The sequence below is a fragment of the Emydura macquarii genome, unplaced genomic scaffold (assembly GCF_026122565.2).
Source record: "Emydura macquarii macquarii isolate MOO-44397 ecotype Brisbane River unplaced genomic scaffold, CSIRO-AGI_Emac_v2 contig_1146, whole genome shotgun sequence".
Classification (NCBI taxonomy): domain Eukaryota; kingdom Metazoa; phylum Chordata; order Testudines; family Chelidae; genus Emydura; species Emydura macquarii.
In genome coordinates, this window is record NW_027131283.1 from 13,524,344 (window position 1) to 13,540,472 (window position 16,129).

Below are 16,129 nucleotides of genomic sequence, written 5' to 3' on the forward strand. Positions count from 1 at the left end.
TTGTTGACAAAAGTCAGCTTTTGTCAACAAAAGAATGAAGGTGAACACAATGAAATGCTCCTCCTGCTAATGTAACTCCCTTGCTATGCCGACATAAGCCCAACACCTCTCCCTGGGGTGGTTTTATTATGTCAATATAGATAGGTGATGCAGTGTCTGTTCCTTACATCAGCTGTTGGCTGTCATTCTTGTCAATTCATGGCTCTGCTTGACCTCTGAAATTGACAAGAGAGCCAGGCTGCTAGAGCCCAGCTGGAGCCCGCTCCAAGCTGGGAGATGAGAAACCGGGGTGGCTAGACCCTGCTCCCGGCTGGGCGCTGAGGAAGCAAGGGGGAGAGGGAGCAGCCCACTGGGAGCCTGTAGGGCAGCTGGGCTCCAAGCAGGGATCTGCCAGCGGACCTGAGAGACTGGGCTCTCAGCTCCCCACACTGCTCCTCTTAGGTCAGTGGAAACGCTTCTGGTGAGTATGTGCACCACCGACCCAAGCAGAATAGTGTGGCCATCAGCCACCACAGTAATTAATGTGATGGCTATAAGTCAGTCTAACATATGTCAACTTATCTTTGTAGTGTAGACAAGGCCTGAGGGAGTGGGGCTCTTCTGCCGTTCCTTAGCTTTCTTTCATCTCCAGAGTAGAGGAAGATGGGTCAGGAAAGAGCCAGTCAGTCACATTAGTAGAGCTAATGTGGGTATGGCAGACCCGATGCTCATCACCTAGTCTGATCCAAATATTCCATTCAATCCCTCTGAGTCAAGTTCTTTTTCCATAAGAGCAGATTTTGGTTGCTGCATCTCAAGTCCCTTCAGCAGACAGCAGGACTGGTTTCTAGCACAGGCTGCCTTACCCTTGTCTGAGGAAATAAAACAGTCCTTTTGGAGTCTCAAAAGACTAGGATGTGTTATGTGGCCACAGAGAAGGGGTTTAAAACATTTGCTCAAGCGAGAGGCCTTTACTCTGTTTGCGGTTACCTTAGATTTCTTCCCTCTGTAAGCCTGAGTCAGCTGGCACAGGCCAGCTGCAAGGTTTTAATTGCAGCACAGACATACCCTGAGAAACCAGCTTGAACAGAATAGCACCAGAATTAGGGAAGAAAAAGTGAGCTTTAAGGTACTTGGGGGTGTCTGGTATACTTGAAGTGGAGTCTCTAGTCCACCTCTCCCCAACATTAAACTTGCACTGGTGCCTCTAGAACACAGAATTTGAAATAAGAACTTCTCTTTGATACCTCAGCTCTAAAATTCAGAGTTATGGAAAAATACTAGGAGTGTAATGATAGCAAAATTATGAGATCTCAGGAATGTACATAAAGAAGGTGCAGTGATTTATAAATTGCAGTGGATTCTAATCTAAAATCTACCAGAATACTTTCCCCTGATGAACAGTTTACATTAAGACAGCTAAATTACAAGGATTAGAAACTAAACTCAGTTTAGTTCTATCCATCAGATATCAAATACTTCAGTATTGTATCATAGGAAGTATCGCATGTGATACTGAAAGTACTGTTACAAGTCTATATCTTAGCAGAAAATGTTTTGTTTCATTTTTACACTAGGAATCATTCTCTGGCTGCAGGACTATTTAATTTGCAGTAAAAACGTTCAGGCTTGGCCTGGAGCCCAGGCTCTATCTAGGACCCTGAAAGGGTTTGAAAACTATAATTAGTTTAGGGTGACACTGCACACCCTACCTTTGCATAGCTGCCACTGAAATTTATAGAAGTTTACAGATAGAAAAGGAGTGCAGAAACAAGCATCTGAATAAGTTTTTAGGAGCCCTCTGCTGCAAGAAACTCTGGTAAATTTGTAAGTTATAGTTTCTCTCCTCTCTCTCTAATTTGAAACACCTGTACAAGGTTTTAGGTGCTCCTATAAGAATTTAAAATGTGTAACTGCAAAAAATTAGACATTAAAAATAAAAATCCAGGGTCCATACAAAACCATAATAGTCTCTTTCCCACCCCCTACATCAGTATTATCCCCACTTCAGATCACTCTCTACCCATCAGCCTAATACCGCATTGTGTCACTTGATATCTGTTATCTTATGTATTGGCTATTCTAACATACATCTGTTTTAGCAGCAGCCATATAGAAGCCTTAAAGTCTGTTACCATTTTAAGCATTTTCAAACTCCGTTTCAAATTAAGTTTCTTGATACATTTTGGGGTCAGGTTCTTTGTGAGAAACCAAGATAATCTTTTTTTCAGGAATCTGTCAACCAGTGTTGCATAGACAACGTCTCAATTCAGAAACAGATCTCTACCATCTAAACATGATGGGTACATGAGGTAGGTATTAAAGTGGAGATTCATAGCATCCTAGGCTTTGGCAGGCTTACACATTTTGGTCCTAGATAAGAACTTTCTATATGGTAGGAACATATTTATAAACTGGATAGTCTAATCTAAATCTTAAAGCACAGCTGTATGCATGCATGTCGCAGTTGCAATGCATATAGGAATGAGAATGCACAAGTTCTGAAGACATGCTTGTTCACAGGTTGGGAAGGGAAGGCAGGTGTTCTTCTGATTAACCCTGTTTTTGTTTTTTTATATAAACTTTCCAGTTGGAAAACTTGAGCATTAGATAGATGCCCCCTTCTCATTTTTGTATACAAATCTGAATAAACGTTTTTGTGTGCATATGCGCTTTGAAAATATGGTCCTTAGTTATCTGCAGAAATGACCTTTCGGAGGAGTGTCACAATTCTAGCAAAGGGAAAGTCCCCTCCATATTTTGACCTCAATGCATCTTCTCTAAAATTTTGGAGTAATCCAGAAAAACACTCCAGATATACATTACTTTGTTTAATTAATGTTGCTTTGTTCAAAGGATTAGATTTAGCTCATGTGATGTACTGTCATTATTGTTTGCATAAAGTTGGCTTCTCTGGAATGTTAACTATAGAACAGGAGCTTGTTTTAAAGGATGAGGTCCCAAGGATCTCACCTCACACTCTGAGCTGACCTTTTTTCTTTGTCACTATTACATCTAATTAGTTTAACTTAATAGCAACATTTCCTTGTACCCCTGGGGATGTAACACAGCCTGCAGCAGCTGTGAAATTATGGTTTCCATTATTTCAAAACTTCCTCTCTTCTTCTTTCTCAAGCAGCTTCCTCATCTTATATTCTAACTTTCTTCCCTTCTCTTATATGACTGAAGGCTTAATGAATGTATCTACTTACCATACCTTAGTGCAGGGTTAGGAAAGACGTTTGATCTGATGAAGCTAATAGCGTCATTCTAAAGACTGAAGCTTAATTTATTTAAAGAGATAGTTGGAGTGTGTGTGTTCACTCACAGCACCTCCAAATCTTATTCATAACGTAGACATCCATCTTGCTGTGAGTCAAGATGACAGAACTGTAAGAGTGCTGAAAGGCCTGAATCTTGTGAGATGCAGAGAACAGACTGAACTGGCAAATGCCATTAGCTCCCATTATCTTCAGTGTACTCTAATTTCAGAATGTACTGTAGTCTTAGTTCCCAGCTAAGCATTAAGCAAAGCTGGAAGCTGAAATCCATGTACTATCTTGAGTTAAAACAGTCAATCCCTGAGCCTTTGGATCCTGATAGGTTAGAGACAGAAATTGATGGAGTAATTCCACAATTGGACAGGGAAGCCAAGAAAGAAAAAGAAAAAAAAGTGTGCTGGAGCCTCTCTTTTCTGGGTTTCCTTCCTCTCCATTTGCCAAGCCTCACTCTGCAGAGCAATACTCTGGCTCCTGTGAGTAAGCTCTATTGTGTTGGATAGATATTATCTATCTTGACACTCAGGAATGTGTGTTTCACCTAAACCTACAGTAAATTGTTTTCTTTAAAAGAAGATGCTGTAAAAGTGATACGTAAAAGTAATTAATACTTGGAGAATATTTATTCTTTAGCAGGATTTAAACAAAATTACTAGGGAAACCTAAGTTATATTAGTTTTGAGAAAACCTTTTCAGGATTTAGTAGCTAGAAAAGAATGATGGTAATGAGTTCTCAGCAAGGAAGACTTAGGCAGTTGCAGGAATATTTAAAACCAGTTCACACTATTATTTACCATAGGTAAATGGCGATCCTATTTTACATCTCTAAATCAGTAACTAACTTTCTCTGAAAAAAGTGTTAGAAATCAGATCTTTAGATCACTTTTAAGAGGCATGAACATACATCTTGTTTGAACTGGAATGTGGCAACATTCACCATGATGTCACCCAAAAGTTGTCTCCAACACATTAATATTTTTTGGAAACTTCTGAGAGTTTGAACTCCTGACCATATGAATTGTGCCACAAAATGAACAATAACGAATGTGGTCAAGATGGGAAACTGCCCCATGGTTTCTAAAATGTTACGCAATGCTGCATGCAGACATTAACATATATTGAGATGCCACTTGGAAAAGTGGTGTTGTAAGCCTTTGTATGCTAGTTGCCCTAGTCACCAGCTGGGAGATAGACAGTCAGTCACGCCCAGGTTAGGTTTCTGTCCCTTTATTCAGGACTCTTGGCTTCACAAACAAGAGAAAAGTGTGCAAAAAGTAACAAACAGTCTGGTTAGGCTTCACACTGAGGTGCTCTGGCATCCAGTAGCTACCAAGTAGGGCCATGTCCAACCCTGAGGGACTTCATAGGGTCTGCCTGCCTGCCTTCAGCCTCATGCTCTGGTTACCACCAGAGAGTATTCTCTATTGGTTCTCACTCCCCACTTCACCCTTCCTGGAGCTGAGATGGTGGGCCAATCATGAGGTGCTTATCACTTATGTCAGATGATTTCAAGCACCTGTCTCCTACTAAAACTTTTTCTTTGTAGAATAGTTCCAGAGGGGTAGCCGTGTTAGTCTGTATACAGCAAAAACAACAAGAGTTCTGTGGCACTTTAAAGACTAACAAATTTAATATTTGCAGACATAAGCTTTCGAGAGACTTCAGCTCTCTTCTTCAGATGCAGTAATACAGAAAATAGGTAACAAAGAGGCATCTTATAGATATCCAGGTGCATTGAGAACAACGGGGGAGGTGGAGTCTGGTACTTAAGACCTAATGATGACCATTGAGTAGGAGGTGAGAATGGGTGAGCAAAGTAATTTACCTTCAGTAGTGAGATAGTCTGTAAACAGAGACTTGGAGTGGCTAACACGGCTACCCCTCTGGAACTCTTCTTAAAAAGAAAGGTGAGGGACAGGAAAAAGAAGAAAAGCTGGGGAAGGAACAGGATACTCAGATGGGGAACAGAGAAACAAAGTGTCACATCCCAGGCAACGTTTGGGATTTTGCCAGAGCTGGCAGTAGTGGAGAGGTCATTTGGTCTCCGTCTGGTCAAATGGACCTCTTTGGATCAGGCTATGATGATGAAGCTCACTCCAGTACTCAGTTTTTCCCCCTCAAAGTCTCTTTCTTTAAGGAACTCACAAGGGGATGATGGGTGAAACAGTTCATCCTTTTATTATTTTATTTACAAATTAGACCTACTTTTTAAACAAACCAATTTTGGTTTACTGATTTTTGGTTTTACACTGTCTTGCTTACCAGGCAGGATTTTGTACATAATTCTTGAATTATATTAGTAGGCCTTTTTGTTTTGACTAATTTAATCTTTGTACCTCTTCCCATTAACATTTGTTATCAGTTGTTGTGACCTTTATTAAACTTTTACTTTTTACAGCTGAGCTGACAATTACAGTAAATTCATAGGCCCAATTATTATAGAGGATTTCTCCAACAAGCTCTGATACAAAGCAGAGTTAAGAACTCACTCAGAGTACAAATCCACTGCAGTTAGCCAACAGAGAACATGTCTTCTTTGTACAGTAATTATCACCTCAGAGTCTCTTAATACAGGACTAGATTACCCCTTCTCACAGCTAAACCCACAGGAAAGGAGTAAGGAGAAAGAAAGAATTCCTGTGCAGATTCCTTCTCAGAACTCCTCTTCAATTTCAAATTCATGCTGGGTAGCAGGATGGGTAGGAAAGGATTGCCCCCCTTTGCAATGAGGCTTTATAGCCTCAAATCCTGACCATCACAGGCCATCTTCAGGAGGCCAATAGCATTCATGCAGAGACCTGTGCCTCTACACTGGCTCAGAGGCTCCCATGCAACCTCCCTTCTCCCAGGCTGCAGCAGTCCCGGGATTCCTTTTAAAAGGGTTTCCCAAGCACAGAAAGGTCCTGCAGAAAAAAGTAACACAGCCCCAACTTACATTACCTTAAACCTAGAAAACCCTGCTGGAGGTAAAGGGGAACATGCATCCCCCCAGCCCATCACTGCACAATGCAGGCCCAACCTAGTCTTGTCCGATCCACTGCCTGTGCACATTTCCTAACCTCCAGGGAGAGCCCTCCATTCAATTTATGGAAAGGGACACTACTGTTGTAGTGGCTGAACCCCTTACACATCTTGTGTCATCGGAGCAAATTCGAAGAATCCTAGGGACATAATTTGGCCCAAACTTAGTTTTATCCACTCCAGATACTTTAGGATAACCTTAACTAATGATTTCAGTTCATGAGAAGTCCCATATTAAAATGCAATTTGTATTTCCCTGAACAGAAGGCAAAAAAAAAGGACATAAGAGACCTTTCTCCATCTTTCTCCCAGTCTTGTGACTTAACTATCTTTACTCCCACACAACAGAAGACAACCCTGTGATGTACTGTGTGGGTTTTAACTTCTCTGTACATTAATAAGATCTAACCAAAACAATTTCTCAACCAATCATAAAAATTGGCAATTCCATGTTCTTTAACAATATTGCAGAGATAAATATTTTAAGCTACATTTGGCTTTAAAACTTTAGTTCATCTCTTTTTCTCTCACCAAGACAGATAACTCCAGAATTTAAGAATCTTCACTCACCTTCTACACTATCAGCACAGGAGGTACCAATGCCTGTGTCCCCGCTGTCAGAAGCTATGCTGTGTCTTCTGATATGGTTACTTCGGCTGCTCGATGGAATGGTTGTGGTCTGCCACAGTGATTCAGTACCAGGTAACCATCCCGTGGAAGAGTAATCTGGGCCTACAAAAAAGGAAGTCAGAAGTCTGTCATTCCACATACAGACCAGGGACATCAGTGACTATCTGGCTATGAAGAAAGTTACAGGACTTTCTGTACCCCATGGCAAGGTTGGCCTAAATGGTTATGTAGCAAGTTTCTGTGGCAGTTCAAAGTAGATGACTAGAAATTTCCCTACCACTTCAGGTAATCAATAAAATACTTAGTGATTTAAATATGAATATGAATAAATAACAATTGCACTGATTTGTTACAAGATACTTAAAATTATTCTATGTTTCCTGTTTTAAATTCACTCATCAAACACACCATAGAACTGTGTTGCACTGAGGAAGTCGTTGGAGGAGAAGATGGGAGCTTGGTTCCAAGCTTTTGGTACTTGAATGCAAAGACGGTAATTTCAAGTTGTAGGATAATCACACTGCTTGAATGTTTTTGCGAAAATGAAATCAGCATAGATGTCGGTGTTAACTGTTTCAAACTGGTCAACATTAGGTTTCAAAGTTTAAAAAGACGCAGGTAAATGGGGCAGCTCACATCACTCAAAACTATCATTTCAAGCTGGATATGGGCTCAGGCAGATGCCACTGCATTGGTTACACTCAGTTTAGATGTGGAAAGTTTCCTTCATAACCACAGGATCTAAGATTCTGAAGCACAGTTTTGCAGAATTATGAAACAGATTATGCAAAGTACATGTGATCATGCTTACAATTAGTCCCCAGAGGATACATTTTATAAGGATGATCAACTGCATAACTGGTATAATAACCCAGTGGTCCATCAGAAAGCAATCTTCAGCAACCAACAGAGTCAGTGTAGAAAGGTGCAGTGGCCTTCCTCGGAGCCTGGGCCCGAGGAAGGGCCGCAGTGACCAGGCTGGCAGGAACAGGTCCGGCAACCCAGTCTGCCTGGCAACAAAGGAGCCAGACAGTGATAGGTCCGGCAGGCCAGCCAGCCCAGCAACAGAGGGGTGGAGCTTCCGCCGGGGCAGGAAGTGTAAAAGGCAGGCCCCGCAGCTCAGTTGGAAGGAGGCTGCTGCTGGAGGCGGACTTATCATCCCACCGGCTGCAGCGTAGGCTTGACCCCAGCTGGGCAGCCTCCCCGAGCAAGCGCCTCTCAGAGCAGAGGTGCCTGGAACAGCCTGACCTACCAGGCCCCAAGGACTGGACTGGGCCCTCTGAGACTCCTGGGTGGGAGATACCCTCGGAGGCCGGCCTGGAGGAGCTGCCTGATGCCGAGCCCCTAGAGCCCCATGACCTGCAGGAGCTGCCCTCCGCAGAGGAGCTCCCCAACTTGCTGCTGGTTGACAAGGAGGGGACTGGCGACCCTGCCGCGGCCCAAGTACCCCAGCAACCCCGAGGACTCAGAGGACACAGGTACCTGGGAAACAGGGGGAGGAAGTGTTCCAGGGACAGCCATAGCCGTCGGCATGTTGTGGCAGGAGCCCCGCCGACTCAGTGGCAAATGTCTTTGCCACTGCTAGGGCCCTGGGCTGGGACGCAGTGGAGACAAATGAGCCTGCGTCCACCTCCCCCCTTCCCTAGCCACCCCGGGAGAACGTGCTCTCCCCTGCCGCTACAGACAGTGGAGCCACTGCCTGCCTCGCCCTGCCTGAGGGCCAGAGGCTACAAACTGCTTGTTGGTCTCACCCTACCTGAGGGTTGGAGACCCTAGACTATTTGCTTCCCTGTCTCACCCCACCTGGGGGTGGGAAACCATAGACTGCTACCTGCCTCACCCTGCCTGAGGGCCGGAGGCAACAGACTGCTTGTCGGCTCACCCTGCCTAAGGGCCAGAGGTGATAGGCAGGGCGGGCCGACAAGTAGTCTGAGGGCCAGGGCTAAGACTCGGGCTCAGATGCTAAAAACATTCCCCTTTTAGGAAGGTGCAGTGGCCTTCCACGGAGCCTGGGCCCGAGGAAGGGCTGCAGTGACCAGTCCAGACAGGACCACCGGCCTACAGTCAAGTTAAGCATATTTTCAGGTAGAATATTGACAATCAGGTTTTTACATACAATCAGAAGCCAGTCATTCAAAAGTGAGTAATAGTGCACATCTTAAGTCTTGTTATAGGCAGATCTGGCAGTTAACTATGCATCACACTTTCAATAGTAAGTGACCCTCAAAGTGACAGGGTTAGTCTCACATTCAGCAACCTCTCTCACATGCCGCACAGATATTTTTACATCATTTAACAATTTTTTAGTTCATTACAACACACCAAAGCACATAGTGGTGTGTCTACACAACAGCTGTTCACTGAGAAGAAAATGTAGTTTTCAACAGGACTTGAAAAAAAATATACCCATCTAATAGGCCTACTAGCCATGGTGAAAATACTTACACCACCATGCCTCTAAAATACCATACCTGGCAATTTAAGGAATACAACACAGGGATACCTTTTCCTGGGTACAGTATTTAATTGTAACATACTATCAGCCACTATTTAATACATTTTTAGAATTGTAACTCAACAAGATCTTTCATTTCCGTTACACTGCCATTCCTCTCCTGGCAACCTCCCATTTTTCCTCTTAAAAGATAATTTTGTATCTTTTTCTTATGTTGTCATCAGTGTCCATTTCCTTCTTTTTCCTCACTGTTCTATACCCTCTTCCTTTACTTTTGTGTCTTTCCCCACAAACTCACTCATTCACACACCTATGCTCACTGTGACAGGGTCAGACTGGATGGCTACCGGAGAGTGCTAGAAGGCCAATAGATCAGCCCCAGGCTCAGCAAGTCCCTTTTCCCCTGGTAGCTGAGCAGGGGTTGCTCCATGTTAATTAACACACCTGGAGCCAATCAAGGCCCCACCTAGGCCTTGTTAAAGCCTGCCCTCCAGAGAAAAGGTGTGGCTGGAGTTGTGCTACGCTATGCTACCAGAGGGTGTGAGCAGGCAAGATGCTGTCAAGAGCCAGGAGGGTTTAGGAGAAGGAGCAGAACGCTGGCAGAAGAGAACCCTGCAGGTACAAAAACTGGGGGAGTGAAAAACCCTGCCTGAAGAGGGCAAAGGACCATTCCCAGGCCTGGAGGCCTAAGGGAAGAGACCCTGCCAGAAGGGAAGGATTGAACTGGACATTTGGTTTGGGCTCTACCATGCCCAGTGGGGTTGTAAGGGGTCAAGAGCCTTCCCTGGCAAGGAGGCCAGGAAGGGACCCTGTCAGAGCAGGGTATGGCCATTAAGTCAAGGGGCACAGGGAAGTAAGCCTGGGAAGCTAGCAGCTTTTCTGAAGCCACAGCACAAGGCTGCTACTTGTAGGTTCCCTGGGTTGGGGCCTGGAGTAGAGGGTGAGACCGGGCCCCCCCCAATCTACTGGCCATTCACTGGAGGGGCAAGAGCCCCAGCGAAGAGGCAAGGGCCTGTGAGAACCAGAGAGAGGACTGGGAGCCAGCAGGGAGAGGCTGTATTACCCTCCCCCACCACTAGAGGGTGGAAGAACACTGAAGGGTGAAGCAGTTCCCTGACCTACCACCAGAAGGAAGTACTAGACCCACTGAGGCAGAGCTTTGCCATGCCACCCACCCTACTACCTATATTGTCCTATCTCCCCTGCCAGCCACAGAACATACTCACTACAGTGATGGGGAGAATTATTATATCCTTCCTTCAACCTCATTCCCAGCAATTTGCTCCATTGCTTGCCTCCATTGCTGCTCATGTTCCAAGCAGAAGAAGAACATTGATCTAAGGCAGATTTCAGTCAGAAATGTCTTTGACTTACTTAGCTTGAGAGATTAACATCCTCTTACAGATTTGCATTTCACTTCCTCTTTTAATAAAGCAGAAACACAGAAAAGAGATACCAATACCAAAAGTGGAAGACAGTTTCTTGTTCATATTGCAGCCTTTAAGACACTAAACATATGCACTGAGGAAAAATCCCAGTCATATCAAACTAAGTACACAACCTTTATGCCCATTGCAAAGCTTACACAAAATGCAATCTCTACATTTAAGAGTTAGCTAGATTAGAAAAAGAATGTGTTTTAAAACGTGAACACATGTAAACAACAAAAAACCTTTTTTCCTGCTGTGAACATATTCCTGCTGTGAACATGCCCAAGGATTACTATTAGGGCTGGCCTTACTTGCAGGAGACACAAGGTGGTAGATGGAAGGAAGAAAGTTTCCTCTTTTTTTACACACCTTAGCAGGGGCCAGGTGCAGTCTGACCACTAAAGAATGTAGCATCTAAATGATGTAACTACACAGGTGTCTAAACCTTCAGACGTGCCATGAACAAGGCCCTATGTTTGTTTTTTCATTTTGTTTACATTATCCGGGAATTTATCCATGTTTCCATTTCAAATTTTTAAACGGATGAAAATTAGTGCCCCCCTCCCCCAAAAAAACAACAACCCACCATAGTTTTCTAGGTGAATATTGGGGTTGATAGTGGCAGGTAGGAGAACAGGAAAAAAAAGCAACAAATGGAAAAACATAAGTGTACTGAACGTAAAAAGTTTAATGTTGCAATTTTTCTTGACGTATGTTAACAAGTACGTACATATATGCATGCACATGCATGTGATATACATATTCTACCACACTGCCTTAATTTAACAGACAGCCTTGCGTTTACACTTAGACTAATTTATTATTAACAAATACATCTATCTAAGCTAATGGATTGGATTTTCTTAACCATGAGTATTTTCATATATTTGAGTGGTCCAAAATTAGAGCATGAGAGGAGAAGGGGAAAATCAATAAAAACCAAACAGCTTTTGTAAAACACATGCATTTTTTTTTGGTAAATATCAGAAACTGAAAACAAAGGGCATTAGCCATGAAACAATGAAATAATCATTATTTTAATCTTACTACACCATTGGTACATTTTGCAAATGAAAACCATTATGTAGAGTAACTATTGTACACATGTAGCTTTCCACAGTTAATTTACTTCATTGCCATAAATTGTTATATAAAAAAGCAGAATGCAACATGACATTCTAGTTTGTTAAACTGAGTCCCTAGGAAAAAATTAGTCTCAAGAACTGAAAATTAAATTTGCATTGGTTACAATTTAAAGTGTAAAGATACAAAGCCCCAATTCTATATTAAGACAGTTAAAGCAAAAAACAAACCAAAAAACCTTACAGGCTGAATTAATTCAATTCATTATTTAAAATTCATTAGCTTTGAGTATTTAAAAAAAATGTGACAAAACACCACATGTACTGTCTGATATCCCTCACCTTCTCCAACACTAATTTGTGATATATGAGAAAGTGAGGGACTGATGTAACTGAGCCAAGCTTAATATGGGCAGATGATATGCAAGCTTCTCTACACTGCTCTGCCAGTGCATGTGTGCTACCCTGCTGTTCTTATCTTAAACAGCCAATCAGCGTAGATTTCCAATCTTGTCTAATTGGGGGAGGGAGGTGAGACAGACAGACACACACAAACAGCAAGCATCACATCAGTTAGAAATTAATGCAATATTTTACAGTTTGACCAGATTTCTCTCTGCTTTGTGTGAAGATGATCTGATTTACAAATAAGTGTTCTAACAACCTGCTCCAAAAAGACTGGAATTATGGTCAGATTAGGTAGCAATTCCTTCCAATGGGCACAGTAAACAAACACTCCCAGAATTCTGAATATGTCTGGAACACGCTTCGTTTATCAAGAGCTGTTAATTACTGCCCCCTAAGGCTAGACAGTCAAAATAAATGAAAGATAAGATACGGACTTACCACCATGAATGTTTATATGTAATATAAAAGCAATTTTAAATATAAGATTAGTAGACAGCAAAGTGTATAAAAAGCCTGAAGTGAACTAATATGTATTGAGAGACTCTCTCAACGTTATTTTTAGTATAAAATTTAAAGTTTCTAAAGAAAGAGTCACACAGATAGTGGTTAGTGTCCCAGACAGACAGCTAGCTAGCTTTTGGGCTGCATCAGCACTTTCTTAGCAGCAGGTGTTGATTTTAATATAATTGTGCATAAATGCATGCAGGCATATACACAACAGAATAACCTTCACAAGAAGGGTTTTACAATCCAAGTGTAGTGAATTTGATTTAAAAAAGTGTTTTTAGAATAAATAATTATAAAATGGTTAATGCACCTAGACTCTAAACTAGATAAGCAACAGCTAAAGTCTTCCACCCTTGTCGTGGCCATAAGGAAGGCCACTTAGAATCATAGACTATTAGAGTTGGAAGGGACCTCAGGAGATCATCTAGTTCAACCCACCGCTCAAAGCAGGACTAACCTCAGCTATATTCCAGAGAGAAACATAAGTGGAAACAGGAAGCCAAACAATGGCTGCATGAATGCAGAAAGGAGAAGGTTCAGATAGTAGGGGACCAGTTTAGAAACTAGAGGGTACGTCCCTATGACATCCTACAGGAACTTCATAGCCATGGCTATGGGTAAAGACTGAGCAGCTCTCAACACGGAGATGAAGGCATCAATAGCTGTCAAGCGTATCTTACAGAACTGAGTGAAGACTTTGAGTCTATCTGAAAGAGAAGATATTCCAGGATGAATGGGATTCCCAATGTCTCAGGACGTAAGCGTGCTGCTGACACCAGAAGGAGAACTGCTTCCACTTGATCGTATAGCATTTCCATGTAGAGGGTTTCCTGCTGTTGTAAGGACAGACTGAATATCCTGGGAGCAGGTTCTTTCTATGCTCATAGTCGATACAAAAATATTATGCAGTATAATTAGTTATAAATCTTTCTGCTCCTTTATAGACAAACTATATAAAGTTAAGCTTGGGTGAATGATGTAGCTTGGCTGGAGTGTAAGTGAACAAGCTGGAATGGCAATGTGAGATTAGTTAAATATCTTAACCACTAATTTTCAACATCAGATCTACTGATGTTTCAGGTTGGAGAAGCTATATGCATATGGATTTTTGTCTTTGGTTTTGGCACAGCGAGGTAGTGGAATCAGCATTCAAACTTAACTTTTCTTTAATTACGATTTGTTTGGCAATCTCCACTTTTTTCCCCACTGTAATATTGATGTTATATATGTACAGCAGAGCGGCTGTTTCCAGTTTTTACTGACAATACAATCAATACCATCAAGTGGCCAGTACTGCACTAAACTGGCCTATGCAATTTAAGTAGTTTGTAATCTCAGAAAACATGTATGTTGGGAGCTCTGCTGACTGGCAAGAAAAGCAGGAAAGAAGCTCCCTTTCTACACACCTTTAGAAATGTCCTGACAGGTCTCCTACCCTACAGGCCGTAGGTGGTCAGCAACTGTGGAGAAACCCCCCCTACATATATTTGTAGTCTGTAAGTTGGGAGCTCCTTTCTTACATGTCTTTTAAGGTGACACAGAATTTCAGCAGAGACGGTCTTGTTCCTAAGGAGGTGTGCAGAAGTAGAGAGCTTATTCCACAAGAGCAAACATATAAATTAACAGATCACATATATGAGTTAATATAAAAAAAAAAAACCTAAGCACATGAGATCTGTGTCCTTCTATACTTCAGAACAGGTGTGCATAACTTTTCAGGTGTGAGAAATGTCCATACCATTCTCCATAAACAGAGTAATTTTATTCTAAAGCCAAAAAATGTTAGTTTTACAGTGCTTTTAAATTTTTCTGAAATGCTTTGTTCCAAGCAACTTACAATTTGCCTCAACACTGATCAGACAACTTCTTCCTTCGCTTCTCCCAAATTAAAGGGGGTTGAAAATTGTTAGGGAACCATAGCTTCACTCCCAGCTACAGAGACAAGGCACATTTCTGCACAATACAAAATCCCAATTTGGGGAAGAAGCCATGGCAGATCTATATAGTACATTAATGCAATTTTACACTGTACTGTAAGACAATCTGTCAGGATTCTGGTGGGATCCCAGGCCATAAGAGAAAAGGTCTTGTGGTTTACTATGGCACCAGAAGCCCTCCATTTTATAAACTGTTTTCTTATAACTCACTAGTAGCCATTTATTATGATTTATTAGCTGGTCAAGCTCCCAGTGCAGTGAGGGGCAAAACTTCCATTAACTTCAGCACAATCAGGCTCAAAAATGTCTTACACATGGCAATCACCCTAGCGTGAATACAAAAAATTAATGTAAAATATAACCTTTTAAAATAACAAAGGATAGGTTTATTAGTTATACAGGTTGATAAGAGTCCTCAATTCCTACCGATCTCAACTAAATTTGAAGGTGCTGATCATCCTGCAGGACAAAGGAATTTGGTTATAAGCTTCTTCATGCAAGGACTGTCTTTTAATATGCTTGTACAGCACCAATCACACAGAAGCACAAACATGTATTTATATATAACAGCTGTAGAAATCAGAGCAGTGAAATAGGCTATTACCACAATTAATGAAAGCTCTCTGACTTATGACTAACTAATAGGAATCTCAGAGTCACAATAAAGAGAACTGATTTACACCCTCCCATGCACATTTTATAATGCCTTTAAAAGGAATTAAACAAGATTTTTCTTCTGAGAAATGCCCCCACGCAATCAGAAGCATACACAAAACAGAGGAGTGGAGGGACATTTTGTCTACAGTTTTAATAAAATGCCTGTGGCCCCCTCATGCCCCCTTATACTATGTATCGAGAGATCCTCTATGCAGTCTTCTCCTCCTCCCTGAAGGAGGATAGAATTGGAGGCCTCAGCAATCCTGTTCCCTCCTTGGACAGTCCAGGGTTCACTTCAGGGGGTACTCAAAGCAACCAGTATTGTCAGCCACCCTGCAGAAGCTACTATAGCTCTAGGCTGCAATATCCTTTCCAAGGACGTGCCTGGTGGCCACCATAGCCAAGGAGGAGCCCAGGATTGTGCAGCTGCTAAGAGAGAGAACAAGAGGAGGAGAGAGCCTACTAGGACCTGAAGTTGCTGTGGAAGTACAGGGTCTATATGCAGATGGCCCTGGCCTCCTCAGCATTCCTGGTCATCCTCTAGGTTTTGGAGTGACCTCTCACCTCACTCCCTACCATATGTAGAGGTGGAGGAATCTTTGCAAAGACAGACAGTCTATGAAATCTCTGCAAAGTGCCTTCCTGGCGCTGTGTGTGTAGAGGGGACAATTTAGTCTCTTTTTTTATTGCATTTTCTATCTTTTTTTCTTTATAGTTTGTGTTTCCCCACCCCATTTTAGGATAT

General features: G+C 42.2%; 1 protein-coding gene across 1 annotated transcript in view; it reads right to left on the reverse strand.

The window, feature by feature from the left end:
* The window catches only part of CEP85L (centrosomal protein 85 like), a 153,010-nt gene that overhangs the window by 122,693 nt on the left and 14,188 nt on the right, over positions 1 to 16,129 (reverse strand). The window contains exon 2 of the mRNA XM_067546649.1: positions 6,849 to 7,010. Within this exon, the coding sequence (XP_067402750.1) occupies positions 6,849 to 7,010 (162 nt within the window). The remainder of the gene's footprint in view (positions 1 to 6,848; positions 7,011 to 16,129) is intronic.